We start from the raw sequence: 21,814 nt of genomic DNA on the forward strand, positions 1-21,814 counted from the left end.
CCCCCAGACCTCTCATCTGTGCCCCCGTCCTCACACTCCCCCTGGGCCCCCAGCCAGGCACTGCCCCCCCAGGGCTCCTCCTCTCCCTCTTGGTGCCCCTCCCCATCCTCTACCTGGGGGCTGCTCCCTCTGGGCCCCACCCCCTTCTCTTCTCCCTCCTCCAGCCAGGCACAGACCCCCCCCGGCTCCTCCAGGGGGGCCCCTAGCTGGGCACTGATGCCCCTGGGCTCCCCCTCCTCCAGGGGGTGCTCTGGCTGGGGGCTGCCCCCTCTGGGCCCCACATCCCTGGCCCCCTCCTCACACTCCCCAAAGGGGGCACCCAGCCAGCTGCTGGCCCCCCACAGGCCTCCCTCCCTGTGCCCCTCCCCATCCTCCAGCTGGGGGCTGCACCCCCCAGACCTCCACTCGCTGACTCTCCCACAGGCACCGGCCCCCTCCTCCTCCCCCCCCAGCCAGATGCTACTGGCCATGGGGGCTCCCTCCCCAGCCCCCGCCTCCCCCTGGGCCCCTCCCTCAGTGCAGCTGCCCAGGTCCTCCTCCTCCTTCCCCCTCTGGCCCCCCAGCCAAGTGCTGACCCCCCTGGGTCTCCCCTCCTGGCCCCACTTATCCTCCTCCTGCTCCTCCAGCCAGATGCTGCCGGTCCCAGGGCCCCCTCCTCCTCCACATGTCCCTCCCTGCCCTCCGTCTGGGGCCCCAGACAGATGCTGCCCCCCCGGAACTGCCCCTTCTGGCACTCCCCCACTCTGGCCACAGGCAGAGCTGTGGGGCAGGGCTCCCGGCTGTGGGAAGGGCTGGGGGGGGGCGCCCATGCGCCCGGGGGTGTTGGCTCCCCTGATCTAGGCTCCAGGCTCACAGCCCCCGGCCCTGTGGGGAGAGAAGGGGGGCAACTGGTCAGACATGCCTGCCCTGCCCCACAGCTGCCCCATATCCCCTCCAGCCCCCCTTCTCTGCTGCCCCCCACAAACCTCCCAGCCCCCACTCACATGGCCAAAGAGGGTGGGGCATGTCCTGGTCAGAGGCAGCCCCTGGGGCCCCCACGCTGGGTCCGGCTCTGGACCCCCTCCATGCCGTCTGGCCCTCCTGGGGAGCAGGATCCTGGGCAGCTGAGGGCACCTGTGGGGAGAGAGAGCAGTGACGGTGGGGGGCAAACCCCAGTGGGGAAGTGCCCCGGCACCTGCCCCCAACATACCTGTGGGGCCGGGTGTCCAGTGTCCTCACGCTGCCCCCCCGGCGCCTCCTCCCTGCAGGGGAGAAAGGGTGAGGCTTGCCCCATCAGAGACCAGCTGCCTGCCCCCAACACCGGGAGATGGGGCCCCGTGTACCCCCCCACCGCCCTCCCCACAGCCACCACGTCCCAGCGCCAGCAGAGGGGGCCCCATGTACCCCGCCCCCCCCCCCCTGCTCCCCGCCCTCCCACAGCCACCACATCCCAGCGCCAGGAGAGGGCCCCCCCCCCGTGTACCCAGCTCCCCGCCCGCCCGCCCGCCCTCCCCACAGCGGCCATGTCCCAGCACTGGGCAATGAGTCTCTGTATACCCACCCCCGTGCCCCACCCCACCGCACTTTCGGTACCCGTAATGCTCTGGGTCTCCTTCCCCATAGCAGCTGGTTGGCACCCCATGGGAGTGGTCGGGGGGGTCTGTCTCCCTGCTTCTCCCAGGATCCTCTGCGCCCGGGTGCGCCTGGTCCCCGAAGATGTAGGTGGAGAAGGTGTAGACGTAATCCTGGTGGGAGGGTGCAAGGCTGAGTGGGGCTGACCCTCATGGTGCAGAATGGCTGCCCTGGACAGTGCTCCCTAGCCCTGCCCTGTGACCTCCTCCCCCTGTGATGCCCCTCCCATCTGTCCCCAGCCCTGGCCCCCCACTTCCCTCTGTTCCCCAACATCCCCCACCTCCCTGCCAGCCCTGCCTGTCGTTCTGCCCCCCATGGCCTCGGGTGCGCCTGGTCCCCAAAGATGTAGGTGGAGAAGGTGTAGACATAATCCTGGGGGGAAGGCGCGAGGCTGAGTGGGGCCTCGGCAGGGGGTGGACAGATGGGACCCCCACCGTGATGCCCCATCCCCCCAGGACAACATCCCCACGCCACCCCTGTGGGTGCTGGCTGGGTGAGGGCACCCTGGGATCGGGGAGGGGGGCTCACCAGTGCCTCCCGCAGGGCGCGGTGCAGCCGAGGCAGGTGCTGCTGGAGCAGGTCCATAGGGGCCTGGCGCCCGGCTAGGTGTGGGAAGCTGGGGGCAGCTGCAGCTTCCCCTTCGGCACGGGAGGGAAGTGATGTGCTAGGGACGGGCGGGCAATCGCAGTAACCTCCCTGCACACCCCGCCCCCTGCGCTCCCTGCCCCCTAGCTGCCTGCACCTCTGCACACCCTGCCCCCCAGCTCCCTGTCCCCCTGCACACTCTGCCCCATAGCTGCCTGCCCCCCAGCTCCCTGTCCCCCTGCACACCCTGCCCCCTAGCTGCCTGCCCCCCATCTCCCTGTCCTCCTGCACACCCCGCCCCCTAGGTAGGCAGCTGCCTACCCCCGAGCTCCCTGCCCCCTAGCCGCCTGCCCCTGCACCCCCTACCCACCCCCCAGTTCCCTGCCTCCCTACATAACCCCCCCTGTTCCCTGCCCCCCATCTGCCCTGCACACCCCACCCCCTGCAGTGACTCAGGCCCTGTTGCAAGAGCCCGGGGTGGGGGGGCAGGGGATGTAGCTAGAGGAAACTGTGGGTTTGTGGCCAGGACAAGGGACAAGGTGAGAAACAAGAGCCCCCTCCGCATCCTGCGTCCGTCTGTCTAACTCGGCTTCCCCCTGCGCAGGCCTAGGCTGCAGCTCAGCCTGCCCCACCCCAGCTGGACCCAGAGCCAGAACCAGACTATCCCTGCATGGTCACCCCCATCGGTTCCCACTGGTCGCTTGGGGGCCTATGGCCTGCACTGGGCTTGACTGGTCCCTGTTGGCTCCCACTGGTTTATACTGGTCCCAACTGGACTTTACTGGTTTGTACCGGGCATCCCTGGACCCTGTTGTGTTTACTGGATTATATCGGTTGCTACTGGGCTGGACTGGGTGTGATGGGGACCTGTTGATCCTCCTGATTTGTACTGGGATTTAGTGGTTTGAACTGGGTTTTACTGGTCCGTTCTGGGCTTTTCCCCTCCCCCCATGGATACTACTAGGCTGTCCAGTAGTCATGGCAACTGCAGGCGGCGCATGGGGACGAGGGGGCGGAGCCATTACTGCTACTGGCAAAGGCGGCCATTCATGGGCATGGGAGAGAAGCTAACGCGGCGGCCATGATAGGTACGGGCAAAGACGGCCATTCATAGGGATGGAGCGAGGCGCACCGCGGACGGCCATGATGGGTACTGGCAATCCTGGCCGCTCATCTCAGGGGCGAAGTCACATCGCGGCCATCGTAACTCCTGTCAAAACCCAGCTTGGGCTCCTCCTTCCTCCCAGCCCTGCCCCCCAGGCGGGGGCTACCCCTCCCCACACTTGAAGCTGGGGAGAGGAGAGCAACCCCCCCCCAAAGGGGGAGGGAAAGGGTTAGAGCGTGACACGGGGTGAGGACAGGATACAGGAAGTGCGGTCACGTGTCCGCCCGCCATAGAGTCATGTGACCCGGCTCCAGGAAGCTGCAGCTGGTCAGTGTTTGCTGGGGTTGGGGGTCCTGGCGTCTCTTAAAGGGACAGGGCCTGCCCTGGTGGGAGGAGGCTGGGGTGGGACTTGACCCTGGGGGGAAGGAGCTGAGGTCCCCCCGCAGATCTGTCCCTCTGACTCACCCCATGTCCCTCTGTGTTTCAGGCAAATGCTCCCCATTGCAGGATGGGCCCCCCCATGTCTGAGCTGTGAGCTGCCCCGATCCTGCACATCCCCCCCACCATGGAGCCGAGGAGCCGCGTGGGTAGCTGCCCGCGTCTGTCTGACTCAGAGGGTGAGTGTCTCCCTGCCTCGTGAGCCCCAGGTTTGCCCCCCTCCCCCAGGTCTGCCCCCTTGACTCTCCTCCTCTCCCCCTGCAGATGAGGAGCTTCCCACGCTGCCCCCCTCCACTGACACCCACTGGAGGAATGTTGCCGGCTTCTGGTGAGTGGCCTCGCATGTGGATCCTGTCCTCGCACGTACCCCTCCTTGGCCTGGTCTGGCCCTGTCCCGGGCCCTATTGCCTGTCTCCCACGATGGCTGCCCGTGGCTGTGCTTGCTCCACTGGACGCCTCTGCCCCCCGCTGTGCTTCGCACTAGCTGCAGGGTGCGCTCGGTTGCGCTGGGCCCCACCCCATGGCGTCCTTGCACGCTTACTGCCTGGGTGTGGATACGCTCAGCACCTCTCCACTCTGCCGTGCCCCTTGCACACCTGGGTCTGCCCCCTGTGCACTCGCCTGCTCATGCTTCCTCAGCCCCTCCCGGCTTTGCTGCCTTTTCCAGCCCCCTGCCCCGGCTGTGCAGATGGGGTGGTTCTGGCCTGCTTCTAACCCCCCCTTTCCTTCTGCTCCCTGCAGGCTGCTGGGACTCTGCAATAACTTTGCTTACGTGGTGATGCTCAGCGCAGCTCATGACATCTTGAGCCAGCAGGGGGTGCTGGACACCAACAGGACGGGCCAGGTGAGTCCAAGCTGGGGGGGGGGGGGGAAATAGCACAGAGATGCTGCCCTTGGGGTCACATGCAAGATCCTTGTGCAAACAGCTGTGCAAAGGTCCTGGCACCAGGACTGTGTGCAGGGGAGGGGGGTAAGCACTGGTGAGCAGATCCTTATGCAAATAGTCATGCAAAAGTCATGGCACCAGGGCTGTGTGCCGGGCTCACACAAGCACTAGTGAGCAGATCCTTGTGCAAACAGCTGTGCAAAGGTCACAGCATCAGGGCTGTGTGCCAGGCTCACACAAGCACTGGTGAGCAGATCCTTGTGCAAACAGTTGTGCAAAGGAGGGCTCAGCAGTTGGGGAGTCTGGGAGGGCTGCAGGGGAGGGGGCATGAAGAGCTCAGTAGTTTGGGGTCCATGGCATGCCACCCAGCTTTGGAATAGCCCCTTAGAGGAACCCATCAGTGGGGCCGACCCCCAGTGGGTCTCACTCCTCTTCTAGGGTGGGGGGCACCTGTGCAGAGGCCCCTTGTGCCAGGGCTGTGTGTGTGTGTGTGTGTGTGTATTAGGGGGGAGATCTGCAGTGTCTGCCTCAGTAACCATGTTTTCCCCCCTAGGCTCTCCCGGTAACGCCCCCCAATGGGAACTCATCTAACACCTCCCGCTACGACTGCAATGCCATCTCCACAGGGGTAAGTGGCACTGGCAAGTCACAGCCACTGGAGATGGGCGGGGCCTGGGGAAGGGGGCGGGGCTGGCCCTGTCTTTAACTCCCCCTCTAATTTCTCTCTGCTCCCCCTCCAAGGCTGTGCTCCTGGCCGACATCTTGCCTACCCTGGTCATCAAACTCAGCGCCCCCTTCTACATCCACCGCCTGCCCTATGGGTGAGAGGGGGGAGCAAAAGGGAGCAGGGGGCTGGGAGAAGGAGGGAGGGTGCAGGAGGAGGTGGGGGTGAAGGGAAGGAGTGTTGGGGTGCTGGGTTATTGGGGGGAGGGATGTTGGGAGGGCTGTGGGGTTTGGGAGTGGTACTGCTTCCCTGGGCGACCCTGCGCTGACCCCATGTCTCCCCCCAGTCCGCGGGTGGCGTTCTGCATCCTGTGTGCCTGGGGCAGTTTCCTGCTGGTCGCCTTCTCCACCACCGTGGGCACAAGCATCGGGGGTGAGTGCTGGGAGGGGGTGCAGGTGCTGGGGGAGGGGTGTGAGCATCAGGAGGTGGCCCTATAAAATCGGGACATCTGGTCACCCTAGGGAGAGGGGTGGGTGGTACAGGGCATTGTGGGTAAGAACTGAATCCCAGGGCAAGGGACAGATGCATTGTGGGTAAGCGCTGCGCTGGGGGATGGGGAGGGGTGCACTGTGGGTAACCGCTGTGCCTGGCGGGGAGGCCAGGTGCATTGTGAGTAAGTGCTGCGTGTTTCCCCCAGGGGTGATCTTGGCCAGTGTCTCATCAGGGCTGGGAGAGATCAGCTTCCTGGCGCTCACAGCCTTCTACGCCAGGTACTGGGGGGCCGCGGGAGGGGTGAGGCGTTGGGGGGGCTTGGGTGGGTGATATTGGGGGGCCGTGGGAGGGGGTGCCTGCCCTCCTGCTCTCACCCTGCTCTCCCCGCAGCGAGGTGGTGTCGTGGTGGTCGTCGGGCACGGGGGCTGCCGGCCTGCTGGGGGCGTTGTCGTACCTGGGGCTGACGCAGGCTGGGCTCAGCCCCCGTCACACCCTGCTGCTCATGCTCTGCGTGCCCCTGGCCATGCTGCTCAGGTGAGGGGAGGCGGAGAGGGGTTTGGGGGGGGTGGGTGCCCTTCAGCATCTTACCCTGCCCTTTATCTGCCCCCCAGCTATTACTTCCTGCTGGTGCCGCCCCCCTCGCTGCCGCAGTGGAGTTGGAGGGACTGTGCTGTCCGGCGGGATCCCCTGCCCGCTGCCTGCCAGCCCCTCATGGGGGGGCCCCCAATGAAGCAGGGTAAGGGGGACGTATGGGGGGGAGGGGAGGGTTAAAGGTGAGGGCGGGGGCTGGGAGGGAAGCTGTGGGTGGAGGGGCTGGGAGCTGGGGAAGTTGTGTCGGGGGCACGAGGAGCTGGGAGTGGGGGATCGGGCTGGGTGCAAGAGGTGGTGTGGGCAGCAATGGGTGACAGGGCAAGTGGAGGGGGGCTGTGAGGGGCAGGTGTCCAGGTGGCCCAGCTCATGTCTGTTCCCCCCCTTCCCCCAGGTGACGGGTGCATGGAACTGACATGGCGGGACAAAGTGCGGATTGTGAAGGTAGGGCTGGGCGTGGGGTCGCTGAGCGTGGCATGGCACAGGCAGGTGGTCCCAGAACCCAGGAGTTCTGGCTCTTGCTCCCTCTCCAGTGTCCCAGCGGGAGGCCCAGCCACATTGGGGGCTGGGGATGGGTGGAACTGGGGCAGCTGGGACTGAAGGGAACAGCAGCCGCTTGGGGAGTGGGACCGAGGCGTCTGGGGGCATCTGGGTAGGGGTCCCCCCAGGGCCCCTCCAGCTCTCCCAGACAGCGGGGTGGGGAATGGAACCCAGGTGTCCGGGTTAGGGGATCCCCCCAACAGTGCGCCCATGTGGTGGCTTGTGCAGCACATGTGGGGTGGGTGACTCTCCCCCCCCCCCTCTCCCCACAGGGTCTCCTGAAATACCTGCTGCCCCTGGCGCTCGTCTATTTCGCTGAGTATTTCATCAACCAGGGCCTGGTGAGTGCTGGGGGGCTGGGAGGGTCCCTGGGGTGCAGCTGGAGCTGCTGAGTGGCCGTGGCCTGGGGTGCCTCATGCACGGCCTGGCCGGTCAGCGAGAACCCCCAGGCTCTGCTCGCTGCAGCCAGCCACAGCCCAGCCCGGCTCCGCGCAAAGGTGCATCTTGCCCACTTCTCCCTGATTCTCTGGCCCAGGGAGTGACCCCCGATGGCTGCCACGCATGTTGTGCTCCCCATCTCCCCAGGGCGAGGCCCCTTCGGTGGTGCTGCACCTCTGAGTTGTCTGCTTGCCTGTCTTTCTCCGTGGGCCCCTCAGGGCATCCCCTCGCTTTGGGGCCCCGGGGACCCCTCCCATCCGCAGGCGCAGCGCCACCCCTATCTCCGCACTGCAGGGCTCTCAGCCAGCCGAAAGCAGTAGGATTTAGTGAATGTCCGTATGCAGCACACGGGGCTCGGGAACTCTAAGCATTGTCCAGCTGGCTCTGTCCCCCAGCCAGGTGGTTCTCTCTGGTCCTGTACGCCACGCTCCTCCTCCATCACCTTACCTGACAGCCCCGCCTTTGTCCTTTGTCTTCGGTCCCAGCAAAGAGGTCACCTAGGCCCCCTCGCCTGAGCCCTTTGTCCTCTCCCCTGGCCATGGCTGGCTGATTGCCAAGATGGGGTGGGCCTCCTGTGCACCAGTTGCCGGGGTCCCCAATCTGTAGGCCATCATCTGGGGTTCTGGCTGCTAGGCGAGGTCACACCTGGTCCCCTGCAGCAACAATCCTCCCTCTCCCCCCCCACCTCGTTACACAGGCTGCACGTCGGGGAAACTGAGACACACGCATAGTAGTCATGCCAATTACTGAGAAACTAGGAAACCCATTAAGAACCCCCCTCCGTTTTGTCACAACCACGTGAGCTCATAAATTAGTCTGTCATTCCAACCAAGGATAATGGACATGGGCCAACCTTGATTCCTCAAACACTTCAATCAAACACCGTGCTTTAAAGAAAACAATAAAAGAAGTTTATTAGCTAGGAACAGACAGATTTGAAGTGATTTACAAGTGATCAGGCACCAAAGTCAGTGGTGGTTACAAAAGAAATAAAAAGATAAACATGCAAGCTAATTCCTAAATTTTACCAAGGCTAGTAAGTTTTAAAAGCAAAAAGGCATCTATCTATATATAAAAGAGAGAGAGAAATAGTGAAAAGATCATTATACATACATGTTACCTGACCAACTGGGATTGGATATTAGCGCATTCAGGAATTGACAAGACACTCGCTCGATAATGACAGAAAAGCTTTAATCACTATGCTTCTAAAATGAGCCCCCAACCCAAATGTCCAGCATATATTAGCCGCAAAAGCAATTTTTCTCACCGATGCAGGCAAGGGGAGGTGGTTTCAGTTCTTGGCAGCTTCTCCGAGAGCTTGGCTCCGGAGTCCCAGAAGAAAGCCGGGTGAGATGACAGTTCTGTGTCTGGAATGATTTCTTAGTCTTGAAGCGCGCCGGCTAGTGGAATGTCTTTCCTCTTTCTACTCTTAAGTTCAGTGTTTTCAAAGCATCTTTCGTAGTTACATGAGAGAACGAAGGAAATCCAAACAAAAACAACAGGGGAAAGACCTCCATGTTTTTACTCAGTTCAAAAAGTGTTAGCTGCCTGGATTTTGTTTCATGAGCAATCCAGCGCTTAGCTGTTACAAAGCTCCCCGGTTTCCTAATAAAAGAGAGTTGGGGTTTGCTGAGATGAAAATTGAGTAATACTTGAGTTGGCACCCAAGGATCATAAGGTATCCTTGAAAGATACGGAGCCACTCTGGCACAGACGGGTTAATTACAGAAGATAGTTTCATTATGGAGACTGGTCAGTCAAGAGGGGCCATCAATCATAGGGAAGGCAGTTACCCTGATGAAATACCAGACATGCTTAAAGACGAAAACAGCACCTGTGTGATGCAGTAAGAAGCAATCATTTCTTTTCAAAAAGGCTTTCCAGCCACCACTGTACTTTTGCAATATGCATCTTATTAATAACATTGATTAGCTTAGTTTTATAAGTAGGCCCAGCCAAGCTTGAATTTCACAGTCTACAATACAGATGGGAATAAAGCCCAGGGGTCGGTTCATAGCAGAGATGATAAACTCAATTGCAAAAGTTCTTTTAGAATCACTTTCACAGGTAAGAGTCCAGCAGACAATCCACATGCGAAGTCTATATGGTTTCTTCCATAAGAAATAGCAAAGTGAACCAGTTTACAGCTGGGATCTTTAGTTTTACGACTTGAACGTCCCCTAATGAAATCCACGCAGACCTGGCAGAATTGGGGCCAGACAGCCCTTTTATAGACCCTTGGCAGGTTTATTGCTAGCTTCTTGATAGCAGACGTCTCGTTGAGCAGTTAATAGGTGACTACTGTGGCTTTAAAGTAGAACCCTGCTATTTCCTATGCACATCTTTAGCACAAGGTAGTCTGCTATTTACAGCCACTCACAGGTAGTTTCTACTTACACTTACAAAGGGAAACGAAAACAACACGCCGTTACTACAGTCAAGTTTCAGCTAAACGCTACTATCTTCTTTTGATTCTGAAATTAGCAGAACATAGTGACAGACAGGAACTATTCGGTTACTTTGCTGATCACTAACACGAGGACATACGGAGCCATTATTTACTTCCAAACTCTCAACAATAGAAGTGTAGACGTGGCAGTTCTAGCTATTTTACAATGAATGGCTCCAATTACCATTGGTATTGCCTTTTAGTATGCGTTTGAAGGTTGAGTTTGGGTCATTTGACCTGCTAGGCCTTAACTCTTTCTGGCTCAGTGTCACACAGGATCACCCCAGTTCCTTCTGACTCGCTGTTTGTTCTCCAGCCGGCCAAACTGACTGGCTTCCCAGAGAGGGCTCGGGGTGTCAGTTTCTAGGTAACGAATCGCTGGGCCGCTGTCTGGGCCCAGGCCCACCTGGATCTCTGGATTCTTTTGCAAAGAAAATACCTTCCCCCCACACCTAGTTAATCATGCAGCTCACAGGGGAAACTGAGGCACACAAAATTCATACAAAATATTCTGAAAAGATCCCACTTCATCCCAGCAAAGCACAACACATTTAGCACTGAGCTGGCAGGCCAGCATGCCTTCGTCTTTGAGAAAATGGTCTGAGGGGGGTTACCCAGAACTACAGCAGTAACAATCATAGAGTCCAATCTCATAGCTCCACCTAGAATGTTGATAAACACGTTAACAGGATCATGATGTTCAGCGGATTATGTGTTTTCAAACGATACCTCACAAGACATCCTTTGTACCAAACGCATCAGCCCCATATGTGAATGGTGAATGTGGGGTGCAGGGTGTCACGGAGGGGGGCTGGGTGGGACGCTGGGGAGCTGTGGGAGGTTGTGTTTGGGGGCAAAAGGGGCTGGCAGTGGGGGACTGTTGGGAGTTGTGTGCTGCCTGGTGGGTCCTGGGGTGAAGGGCGAGGTGCATCGGAGGCTGGAGGGTGCTGGTGAGGGAGAAGGAGCTGGGGTGGAGGGAAGGTGCCATGTGTTGGTTGCTGGCATGTGTTGGGGGGGGGTCACGTCTGCCTCACTAACCCCCCATGTTTCTCCACCAGTTCGAGCTGCTGTATTTCCAAGATTCGGTTCTGACACACCCTCAGCAATATCGCTGGTGAGACCCCTGGGCCCGGCCCCAGGACCCCAATGACACTGCAGCAAGTTTCCAGGGGCCCCAGGCACTTCGGCCCATGGAGAGGGGTCCTGGGGGACAGAGCTGAGCCCCATGGGGGTGGGGAGGGTCAGGGACACCTGGACCCTTGGAAAAAGCTCACGGAGCCCCCTGATACTGATCCCCCATCTCCCCGGTGCAGGTACCAGATGCTCTACCAGGCTGGGGTGTTTGTGTCCCGCTCCTCCCTGCGTTGCGTGCGCATCCGCCACATCTGGGCCTTTGCCCTGCTGCAGGTACGGATGCCTTTCGCCCCTTCCCCGGCATGCCCTCTGCACTGCAGACACCCGCATCCAGCTTCCCCTCCAGGGTGCAGCACCCCCTGCTGTGCACACAGAGGGAAACCCCACATCACTGGCTTCACAGTCCATCCCCCCTTCTATGTGTCATGCTAATCCCCATCCCCCAGCCCTGGTGCCAGGCGTGTTGTGCAAATTCCTTCTCCTAGCCCCAGCTGTGGTGCCAGGCGTGTTGCACTGATCCCCTTCCCCCAGCCCCAGCCATGGTGCCAGGTGCGTCGTGCTAATCCCCTTCCCCCAGCCCCAGCGCCAGGCGTGTTATGCTAATCCCCTTCCCCCAGCCCCGGTGCCAGGTGTGTTGTGCAAATTCCTTCTCCCAGCCCCAGCTGTGGTGCCAGGCGTGTTGCACTGATCCCCTTCCCCCAGCCCCAGCCATGGTGCCAGACGTGTCGCACTGATCCCTTTCCCTGCTCCTCGCAGTGCCTGAACATGATGATCCTTCTGGCTGCCGTGTACTTTATGTTCCTACCTAGCATCTACCTGGTCTTTGCCCTGGTTCTGTACGAGGGGCTGCTGGGGGGCGCCGGCTACGTGAACACCTTCCACAATATCAGCCTGGAGGTGAGCGTGGGGGGCACCCAGGGGCTGGGGGGAGGACAGTAACAGGGCACCACAGGAGGGCGACACCAGGCCAGGAGGGGGCTGGGGAATGCTGGGGCATGGGGCACGCAGGGGGGCAGGAATGTAATGAGGTGCTAGGTGAGAGGATGGCGGGAAGGGATTAATGTAAGACTGGAGCCTCAGGAGAAAAGGGGGCTGGGGCGGGTTTGTGGGGGCAGGGTCAGCATGATAATGACAGGGAAAGGAGGGTTAGTGGGGCCCCGCTGCCATTAACTCTGCCTCCCCCCTACCCCCACAGAGCCCGCCGGAGGAGCGGGAGTTTGCCATGGGCGTGGGCTGCGTGGCTGACACCCTGGGCATCTCATTGGCGGGAGCCGCCGCTTTCCCCGCCCACAGCTACTTCTGCAGCCTGCCAGTGCCCTGAGCCCGCCCGCGCAGCCCGGCCCCGGGGCTCCAGCCACACCGCAGGGTGCTGGGCTCCGCGTGTACCCCAGCTGGCCCTGCTCTCCTGACCTTCTAGCCCGTTTCCACCTTGGTGGCTGGGAGGGGAGGGGGTGCGGTGCGGGAGCTGGGAGGGAGCCGTGGTGGGTCAGGCCCCAGTATGGGAAGGACTGGGAGTGTTGGGTCCAGGTGAGGGGGTGCTAGAGTCAGCCTGGGTGCATGTGTGTGGAAGGAAAAGCTGACTGGGGAGGGATATGGGGCCGGAGGATGTATGGGGTATGTGGGACAGAGCAGGATAGGAAGAATGGTGTAGGGTTTGGGGTTATATAAGGGTACTGGGTGTTGGGGGGCTGGGGGTGTATGAGGTTCTATGGGGGTGGGAGTGTGGGGTATTTGGGGGGCTGGGGTGTGGGGTGTTTGGAGGTGTATGTGGGGACTTTGGGGGACTGGGGTGTGGGTATGTGGGGAATTTGAGGGACTGGGGTGTGGGTATGTGGGGAATTTGAGGGGCTAGAGTGTATGGGGTCCATAGGTATATGTGGGGGGAGCTGCCCCCATTTCCCCTCCCCCTGTCAATAAAGGGGCCTGTTCCCATGGTGAGTGGGTGCTGGTCGTTACCACTGCGTCTGTGTCACTTACTGCCAGTCTGGGTCCCCTAGTGGGAGGTGGCTGTGCTGGGGGTAGAGTCATCCCATGCCAGGGAGCCTCCTGCCCCATTGCAGGCTGCTCTGCCCCATTGCTGGCCTGTCTATTGCCACAGCCCTGCAATCGCTGTGGTGGGGGTGGAGGTGGGGGGCTGGGTTGAGGGTATGTGGGGTGTTTGGGGGGGCTGGGGTGTATAGGGTCCATACGTGCTTGTGGGGGGCTGCCCCCCATTTCCCCTCCACGTCAGTAAAGGGGCCTTCTGTGTCACTTCCCACCACCAAGGCCATGTTTCCCATCATGCTCTGGGGGGAGAGGGTGGGTTGGGACTGGCTCGTGGGGGGCAGGAGCATGTCTCCACGGGAGCTAACCCGGACCGGGAGCCCTAAGGGCGTGGGTGGGACGTATGTCTGTCCTTCCCTGCATGCACCCGCTGCCTGTGTCTGTCTCCTCACCTGAGCTGTGGGGTAGGGAAAAGCCACAGCACAGCCCCCCCTTCCCATCCCGCCCTGCTCCCCGCGACCCCATTTTCCACAGCCCTGCGTGACCAAGTGGGGATTTTCTGTAAGGTGGCTGAGGCCGGTGTCTGCCTCAGTTTCCCCCAGGCCCTGTGGCACAGGGGGGCTCCATGTCCCTGCAGCCCTGGCTGCCCCCTCCCACTCTGGGGCGGCGGGGGCCCTGCCGACGGGGGCGGAGCCTGGCTCCGGGCCCGGGGGAGCGGGAGGCTGGAGTCCAGGGGCTCGGGGCCGGCCATTTCCCAGCATGCCCCGCTCCCCCGGACTCCATGTCCCAGCGTGCCCCTGAGCGGAACGCCTTTTCCCGGCATCCCCCGCGCGTCCCCAGCAGCGCTTCCGGGCCGGCGTGCAAGCGCACTTCCCGCTTCCTTTGGCGAGCGCAGGCCGGACGCGGAGCAGCAGCAGCAGCATCGTGCGCGGTGAGCGGGGCCGGGGGTTCGGGCTCGGGCCGGGTGCGGGTTCCGGTTCCGGTTCGGGTTCCGGGGGGGGGGGGGGTTCAGCCCTGGCGCGCGAGTGACCCGAGCCGCCCTTCCCCCCTCAGGCCGCCCGGCGCCATGTCCCGCTTCTTCACCACGGGCTCGGACAGCGAGTCGGAATCCTCGCTCTCGGGGGACGAGCTGGCCGCCAAGCCCGCCGGGGGCAACTACAGCAAGTGCGTCAGCGTCGGGGCGGGGCCGGGGGGCGCGCGGGTGAGGGCTCGGGGGGCGGGGCCTGGGGAGCTCGGGGGGGCGGGGCTAGGGATGGGGCTGCCCTAAGGGGGTGGGTGTCTGGGGCAGGGAAAGCCCCCGGGAGAGAGGGAGGGGCCCTGGAGTGGGGCTTGGCCAGCGGCGCCCACATCTGCCCCCCCACGTCTGCCCCCAGGCCCATCCTGCTGAGCGAGGATGAGGAGGACACCAAGCGGGTGGTGCGCAGCGCCAAGGACAAGCGGTGAGTTGGGGGGGGTCGGGCTGAGCGCGGGGGGAGAGGCTGTCACTGGGGTGCGTTGGGGGGCCGGGGGGCGCAGAGGCCCCAGTGCAGTTGGACACAAGGGAGCAGCTGTGGCTGGGAACGTGGGGTCTGTAGATGAGGGAGCAGCACTGAGAATGTGGGGCCGGACTCCGCACTGTCTCACACAGGTGGGTTAGGGGACGGGGGGAAGGGGGGCCGGACCTCGCAGTGACCCTCCCCCCTCGTTGGTGGGCTGGGGAATGGGGGGGGCCGGACCCCGCAGTTACCCCCCTCGTCGGTGGGTTGGGGGACGGGGGACCGGACCTCACTCTGACTCTGGATGCGGGCACAGATTCGAGGAACTCACCAACCTGATCAAGACTATCCGCAATGCCATGAAGATCCGGGATGTCACCAAGTGCCTGGAGGAGTTTGAGCTTCTGGGCAAGGCCTATGGCAAGGCCAAGAGCATTGTGGACAAGGAGGGGGTGCCCCGCTTCTACATCCGCATCCTGGCCGACCTGGAGGACTACCTCAATGAGGTGGGGCATGCCGTGGGGCTGGGGGGGGTCCCGGCCTGCTCACAAGGGGTCTGAGTTCACAGGGCGGGGTGGGGAGCAGGTGACCTGTCGTACTTAGGTGAGATGGGGGGACTGTGGCAGAGCAGGGGAGGGTGTTTCACAGCATGCTTAGCGGCAGGACTTGAGACAGGCCAGCCATAGCAGAGTGGAGGACCTGGGGGGCAGAGGGTGGGTGAGCCGGGACCCTGGGCTGTGGGGAGCCAGTTCCCTAGGGGCAGGGCTGGGAGCCCATGAGGCATCTCTGCGCCTAGACAGGGGCACAGGGCAAGGAAGGGCTGCGTGGGGCCCAGATGGGGAGCGGAGGGGGCCACATGGGGCATTCTGGTTGAGGTAAAGGTTGCCCTGAGATGGCAGGTGGGGGGCCGGGTTCCCCTCGCTGACCCCCGTCTCTCCCCAGCTGTGGGAGGACAAGGAGGGCAAGAAGAAGATGAACAAGAACAACGCCAAGGCGCTGAGCACCCTGCGCCAGAAGATCCGCAAGTACAACCGCGACTACGAGAGCCAGATCACCAGCTACAAACAGGTCCTGCCTCGGGAGCAAGGGGTAGGGGGAGGGGGCCATGGAGCTGCCCCACAGGGTCTCACCTCCCCTTGTTTCCCCAGAACCCTGAGCAGTCCGCGGATGAGGACGAGGAGAGGAAGAGCGATGACTCAGACGGTGAGGCTGGCAGCAGAGGGGTGGCTCTGGGTAGGGGCAGGGGAGCGTCTCGGGGGTATGGGGTGTGTCTGCACTAATACCTTCTCCCCTCTTCCCTCAGGCTCCTCTTCCTCCGAGGAGGATGATGATGGGGAAGGCATGAGTGCTGCTGCCTTCCTCAAGAAGAAGGAGCCCTCAGAGTCACGCAGCAAGTATCTCAAGAAGATGGAGGTGAGGGCGTGGCCTGGCATGTGCAGGGGATCCCTGTGTGCCACGTTCCCAGCATGCCCTGAGGGTGGGGCAGTGGCGGGGGGTGGGACCAAGGCTCGTTCAGGCTGTGTCCGTGCTCTGATGCGACCTCAAGGTAACGTGGGCAGCCTGCGGCAATCCCGTGGGCGGCGCCTGTAGTGACGGTGCTGTCAGCCTGGGGCATATTGGGAGGCTGCTGGAGGCCGATCGCTATCAGGAATGCGGTGTTGGCATGGACGTGTGGCGGCTGGGCCGTAGGCATGGGGCATTTCCCAGCATGCTCTGTCTCCCCAGGAGGAGGAGGAGGAGGAGGACTCTGACTCCGACGATGAAGACTGGGGCTCGTCCGACTCCGACACTGACTCCGAGTCTGATGAGGACGATGGCAAATACACCTCACTGGCCTCCAAGTTCCTCAAGAAGTGAGGGGCGGGGCCAAACGCGGGGGTGGGGCCTGGCGGATCTGTCTGGACTTTCCCCCGCTTCCTAGGTGGCTGCGAGACCCCTGAGGGAGCTGTTACGGACACCTGGGTCCCATTCCCTATATCAATTGTCCTGGACACCTGGGTCCTGGTCCCTGGGGGAGCTGTCCCGGACACCTGGGTCCCATTCCCCATCCTGGTCATCCCATACACCTGGGTCCTGTTTCTGGTCCCTGGGGGAGCTGTCCTGGGTGCCTGGTTCCCATTCCCCATTTTGGTGGTCCCGGACACCTGGGTCCCATTCCTGGTCCCTGGGGGAGCTGTCCTGGGCGCCTGGGTCCTGTTCTCTGAAGGCTGCTGGCTAGGGGGCAGTGGCCATAGATGAGGGGTGTCGGTGCTGGGTGGGATAGGGTCCCTTCCCCTGCTCACTGCCCCCTGCTGCGCCCCAGGGATGAGGACAAAAAGACAACGGAGAAGAAGCGGGAGGAGAAGGCCAAGAAGAAGCATGACCGCAAGGCCAAGAAGTACGAGGACGAGGATGACGAGGGCGGCGAGTGGGAGAAGGTCAAGGGGGGGGCGCCCCTGGTCAAGGTGAGTCCCGGCCTGGGCTGAGTGCGGGGGTGGGAGGCAGGGGACCACAGGACAAGGCACTCCGGCCAGGGTAAGACCCCGCCATGGGACAGGAGGGGCTCCTGCATGGTTGGGGTGGGCTAGTTGGGTCTGGGTGTGGTGGGTCAGGGGCTGGTGTGGGGTCCCTGAAGTCTAGGGCTGACCCATGCTCTGCCCCATCCAGGAGAAGCCCAAGATGTTCGCTAAGGGCACCGAGATCAACCATGCTGTGGTGGTGAAGAAGCTCAACGAAATCCTGCAGGCCCGTGGGAAGAAGGGCACGGACCGGTGAGTGGGGCCCTTCTCCCAGCATGCCCTGGGATGGCCAAGCTGACGGGTGGGGGGTAGGGGGGTGTCAGCCATTTCCCAGCATGCTCAGTGGGGGGAGGGCAGCGCTTCAGGGAGGTAGGGGGTGTCGGCTGTTCGCCAGCATGTCCTGGGGCGGCCTGACGGGTGTCCCCGTTGTGCAGGGCGGCCCAGATTGAGCTGCTGCAGCTGCTGGTGGCCATCGCGGCCGAGAACAACCTGGGCATCGCCATGGACCTCAAAATCAAGTTCAACATCGTTGCCTCCCTCTATGACTACAACCCCAACCTGGCCACCTACATGAAGGTGAGGGGCAGAGCCTCAGGCATAGGGGTGGGGCCATCGGTGGGGCCTCCAATTCCAACCTGGCCACCACCATGAAGGCGAGGGGCAGGGCCTCAGGCTTGGGGGCGGGGCCCTACTGCTGAGGAGCCGCCTGCCTTGCCTGCACTCTTCGCCCTTCCTGCTCTCACGTTGCTTTGCTTTCCCCGTGCCCTGCTGGGCGGGTGTGTGCCCGCTCACGCCGCGCCCCCTGCATGCCGTGCTGCCGTGCCCAGCCGGAGATGTGGAAGAAGTGCCTGGAGAGCATCGATGAGCTGCTGGACATCCTCTTCGCCAACTCCAACATCTTCATCGGGGAAAACATCCTGGAGGAGTCCGAGAACCTCTCCAACTTCGACCAGGTGCGGGGCCAGTGCCAGCAGCACTTAGTCCGGGGAGGCGCCGGTTGGGGGGCGCACGGGGCTGCTCATCCCATAGCGCCGGATTGGCTAATGCAGCTGGCAGGGAGCCCATGGCTAATGCTCTGGGAAGGGCAGCGTGACTGAGTTCCCAGGGGAGGCACTAAATGGGCGTGGCACGGTCAATCTCTGGGTTTGGGGGGTCTGGCCTGTGTGGATGACTCCCTTCCCCCCCCAGCCCCTGCGGGTGCGCGGCTGCATCCTGACGCTGGTGGAGCGCATGGACGAGGAGTTCACCAAGATCATGCAGAACACGGACCCTCACTCCCAGGGTGAGCGACGGGGGCCTGGCTGGGTTCAGGGTGAGGGGCTGGCATGGGCCTGTGTCCTTGGGGATAGAAACATGGGGGGGGTCACTGGGGGGAGAGGCTCCTGCTCCCCTGAGAGTACATGAAGGGCGGAGCGGGGCAGCTGGGGGGGCATTGGAGGGACCCTGGGAAATGGGTCTGACCCTCCCCGCCCCCCAGAGTACGTGGACCACCTGAAGGACGAGGCGCGGGTGTGCGGGATCATCGGGCGGATGCAGAGCTACCTGCAGGAGAAGGGCACCACGGAGGAGATCTGCCGCGGGTACCTGCGCCGGGTGCTGCACACTTACTACAAGTTCGACTACAAGGCACATCAGCGCCAGCAGGGTCCTGCTGGCGACTCCAAGGTACCAACCTCCCCAGGGACCCGCCCACCCCCTCTGCAGCACCCTAAAGCCCCCTGACTCCCAGGGCCCCCGCTGCCCCCTTTGCAGCGTCCCAGAGACCCCACGCCCCCGACACCCCCCCCCCCCCCCCCGGTGATGCCAAGGTACCATCCCCCCAGGGCCCCCCCTTCCAGCTTGCCAGCCTCAGACGATCCTCTGTGGCCCCCTCCCCGCTGTTGCCTTCATCCTTTCCCCAGGCATGGAGGTTACCCTGAGCCCCTCTCTCCACCACCTGCTGCTGGCTCCTTTCCTGGTGGGTCTGTGCGTGGGCAGCGAGAGGCGCTCCCGCTGCCTGCTAGGGGCCACGCACTCTTAATCCTCCATCGAGAGCCTCGAGGGGACACAGGGGAGCTGTGGCACCCGCACAGTGTTCAGAGAAAACGTGAAGAACGTTCCCACGTTGTCACACCCCAGAGCCCCTCCGACACCCCAGAGCCCCTCCCACACCCCATGGCCCCCAACTCCACGTGAGCTCCAAGGTATCAGGGTCCTGCAACGTGAACCTTCTCCCTTTCCCCCGGTGGCTTTGAAGTGGGATGTGGGGGACCCTACCTGCCCCCCACCGTGGGGGCAGGGCGCTTTGGGGGGCTGGGTGCTCCAGGCTGCCCCTCACCCTGTGCGCCCTGCAGTCGGAGCAGGACCAGGCGGAGAACGAGGGGGAGGACAGCGCGGTGCTGATGGACCGGCTCTGCAAGTACATCTACGCCAAGGACCGCACGGACCGGATCCGCACCTGCGCCATCCTCTGCCACATCTACCACCATGCGCTGCACAGCCGTTGGTTCCAGGCCCGCGACCTCATGCTCATGTCGCATCTGCAGGACAACATCCAGCACGCTGATCCCCCGGTGCAGGTGAGGGTCGGACCCCCAGGCTCTCGCTTTAGCCTCCTGCCCCCCATGGGGATAGCTGCTGGGCTGTCTCTCACCCCCGTCTTGTCTCTCGGCAGATCCTGTACAACCGCACCATGGTGCAGCTGGGGATCTGCGCCTTCCGGCAGGGCATGATCAAGGATGCACACAACGCGCTGCTGGACATCCAGTCATCGGGCCGGGCCAAGGAGCTGCTGGGCCAGGGGCTGCTGATGCGCAGCATGCAGGAGCGCAATCAGGAGCAGGAGAAGGTGGAGAAGCGGCGTCAGGTGCCCTTCCACATGCACATCAACCTGGAGCTGTTGGAGTGCGTCTACCTGGTCTCTGCCATGCTGCTGGAGATCCCCTACATGGCCGCCCATGAGTTCGACGCCCGCCGCCGTATGATCAGCAAGCAGTTCCACCACCAGCTGCGCGTGGGCGAGCGGCAGCCCCTGCTGGGTGAGTGCCCCCTCCCCATGGACGCCCCTGTGCGCTGCCCCCTACCTTCTGGCCGATCCCACGGATGCCCCCGCGTGCTGCCTCCCCGGATGGCCCCGCGCAGTCTTCCCTCCCCCCCCGGCCGGCCCTGTGTGCTGCCCCCGGCCGGCACACTCATAGCGCTGGTTCCCACTGGGGGAGTGCCTTACAGCTGGCAACCTCCCAGCCTGCAACTGAGAGCCTGGCCGCTGACCCATGCATGCATCCTCCCTCCCATATGTGATCATAGCTGCAGCTGGGCAGTCAGCGCCCCCTAGAGGGGAAAGGCCCTGTGTCCCATTGCTCCCTGCCCCAGGCTGGATGGGTGCCAGCGCCCTGTAGGGAAAGGCCCCATAGCGCCTGCTCTCCAATGTTGCCCCCAGGCCCACCCGAGTCGATGCGGGAGCACGTGGTGGCGGCATCCAAGGCCATGAAGATGGGTGACTGGAGAACCTGTCACCGCTTCATCATCAATGAGAAGATGAACGGGAAGGTCTGGGACCTGTTCCCCGAGGCCGACAAAGTGCGCACCATGCTGGTCCAGTGAGTGGGGCCAGGGCCAGGCTGTGTGGCTGGAGGGGGGAATGATGGGGTGGGCTGGTTGGGGCCATGATGGCAGGCCGGGGACTGTGGGGTGGCTGTGGTGTAGCAGTGGAAGCTGTGACGGGGGGCGGGGGGGGGAGGAGGCTGGGCTCGGCTCCTACACCACCTGGGGGATTTCCCTGCTGTGGGGGTTCCCTTTGCTTGGCAAGGGGTGGGCGGGGCCTGCTGTGACCGTGCCCTCTCTGCTGCTCTCTGCAGGAAGATCCAGGAGGAGTCGCTGCGCACCTACCTCTTCACCTACAGCAGTGTCTATGACTCCATCAGGTAGGGGCAGGGCCTGGGCAGCAGGGGTGGGGCTTGGGTGCCAGGGCGGGGCCTGTCCCTAACCTCTCCTCTCTCCACCCCCCCACCAGCATGGAGATCCTGTCGGACATGTTCCAGTTGGACCTGCCCACTGTGCACAGCATCATCAGCAAGATGATCATCAACGAGGAGCTCATGGTGAGGCGGGGCAGGGCAGGGGCTGGGGCCGGGGCCGGGGCCTGGGCGGGCCTGGGAGCTGCTGCGGGGGGCACGGGCTGGAGCGTGTGGGTCGCCAGGGCCCCCCAGGCTAATGCTCCCCGGTGCAGGCGTCGCTGGACCAGCCCACGCAGACGGTGGTGATGCACCGCACGGAGCCGACGGCCCAGCAGAACATGGCGCTGCAGCTGGCCGAGAAACTGGGCAACCTGGTGGAGAACAATGAGCGCGTCTTCGATCACAAACAGGGCACCTACGGCGGGTACTTCCGGGGTGAGTGTCTGCCCCATGGCCCGCCCCCTTCTCCCCGACACATCCACCGGGCGCCCTTTGCCAGCTCCCCTATAGCCTGCCCCCTATCTCAAATCCCCAGCCCCAAACTGGACATCTCTGGGGAGTACTTCTGAGGTGTGAGCCCCCCACCCTGCCCAGAATGGGGGGCTGTGCAGGAGTCACCCTCTGACTCAGCTCCTCCCCCAGTGCTGTATCTAACCCCCTCCTCCCCCCCCCCAGACCAGAAGGATGGCTACCGCAAGAACGAGGGCGGCTACATGCGTCGGGGCGGCTACCGCCAGCAGGAGCGACAGGCCAACTACTGAGCACCTGGACGCCTGGGTCCTCACCGGGTGGAGGGGGGCCAGTGCTGTATGGAGATGACTTGTGTAATAAATGGTGTGAACTGGAGAGATGCGGCCTGGAGTTACTTGGGGAGTGGGGGGACTGGGCGAGAGCTGCCCCGTGGGGTGGAGGGGGGAGATGGGAGGGCAGCTGTTGGACACAGCAGTCTGGAAAGCTGCCATCTGTGGCCCCCTTATCTCCCAGGAGCCC

General features: G+C 62.9%; 3 protein-coding genes across 5 annotated transcripts; 2 read left to right on the top strand and 1 right to left on the bottom strand.

The window, feature by feature from the left end:
- Positions 1–297: 297 nt before the first annotated feature.
- Positions 298–2,207, bottom strand: LOC137163609 (galectin-3-like). Its single transcript, XM_067563920.1, has 6 exons — positions 2,140–2,207; positions 1,573–1,724; positions 1,190–1,241; positions 984–1,113; positions 700–864; positions 298–302 (listed from the first exon to the last, which is right to left on the bottom strand). Exons 1-6 carry the CDS (start codon positions 2,194–2,196, stop codon positions 298–300), a joined length of 561 nt encoding a protein of 186 aa, XP_067420021.1. The 5' UTR covers positions 2,197–2,207.
- Positions 2,208–3,481: 1,274 nt separating this feature from the next.
- Positions 3,482–12,460, top strand: CLN3 (CLN3 lysosomal/endosomal transmembrane protein, battenin). The gene is made up of 16 exons (XM_067563827.1): positions 3,482–3,628; positions 3,789–3,918; positions 4,004–4,067; positions 4,481–4,583; positions 5,179–5,253; positions 5,367–5,446; positions 5,636–5,721; positions 5,987–6,059; positions 6,172–6,315; positions 6,393–6,517; positions 6,764–6,813; positions 7,182–7,250; positions 10,858–10,913; positions 11,113–11,206; positions 11,690–11,830; positions 12,129–12,460. The coding sequence occupies exons 2-16, from the start codon at positions 3,867–3,869 to the stop codon at positions 12,252–12,254; spliced, it is 1,338 nt and encodes a 445-aa protein (XP_067419928.1). The 5' UTR covers positions 3,482–3,628; positions 3,789–3,866; the 3' UTR covers positions 12,255–12,460.
- A 1,286-nt stretch (positions 12,461–13,746) lies between these two features.
- LOC137163597 (eukaryotic translation initiation factor 3 subunit C) lies at positions 13,747–21,670 on the top strand. 3 transcript variants are annotated; one of them, XM_067563905.1, is made up of 21 exons: positions 13,768–13,847; positions 13,970–14,080; positions 14,290–14,355; positions 14,708–14,897; positions 15,334–15,459; positions 15,540–15,594; positions 15,695–15,804; positions 16,117–16,244; positions 16,694–16,835; positions 17,038–17,141; positions 17,324–17,465; positions 17,717–17,842; positions 18,078–18,171; positions 18,367–18,554; positions 19,223–19,447; positions 19,543–19,906; positions 20,308–20,467; positions 20,726–20,791; positions 20,881–20,968; positions 21,097–21,259; positions 21,500–21,670. In XM_067563905.1, the coding sequence occupies exons 2-21, from the start codon at positions 13,983–13,985 to the stop codon at positions 21,583–21,585; spliced, it is 2,721 nt and encodes a 906-aa protein (XP_067420006.1). In that variant the 5' UTR covers positions 13,768–13,847; positions 13,970–13,982; the 3' UTR covers positions 21,586–21,670. The 3 variants fall into 3 exon arrangements, 2 of the variants coding, with proteins under 2 accessions (XP_067420006.1, XP_067420007.1); XM_067563906.1 differs by having other exon boundaries at positions 16,120–16,244; XR_010922731.1 differs by lacking the exon at positions 21,500–21,670 and having other exon boundaries at positions 13,747–13,847; positions 20,308–20,447; positions 21,097–21,147.
- The last annotated feature ends 144 nt before the right edge of the window (positions 21,671–21,814 follow it).

This window comes from Emydura macquarii, unplaced genomic scaffold, assembly GCF_026122565.2.
Source record: "Emydura macquarii macquarii isolate MOO-44397 ecotype Brisbane River unplaced genomic scaffold, CSIRO-AGI_Emac_v2 contig_2627, whole genome shotgun sequence".
Taxonomy (NCBI): Eukaryota; Metazoa; Chordata; order Testudines; family Chelidae; genus Emydura; species Emydura macquarii.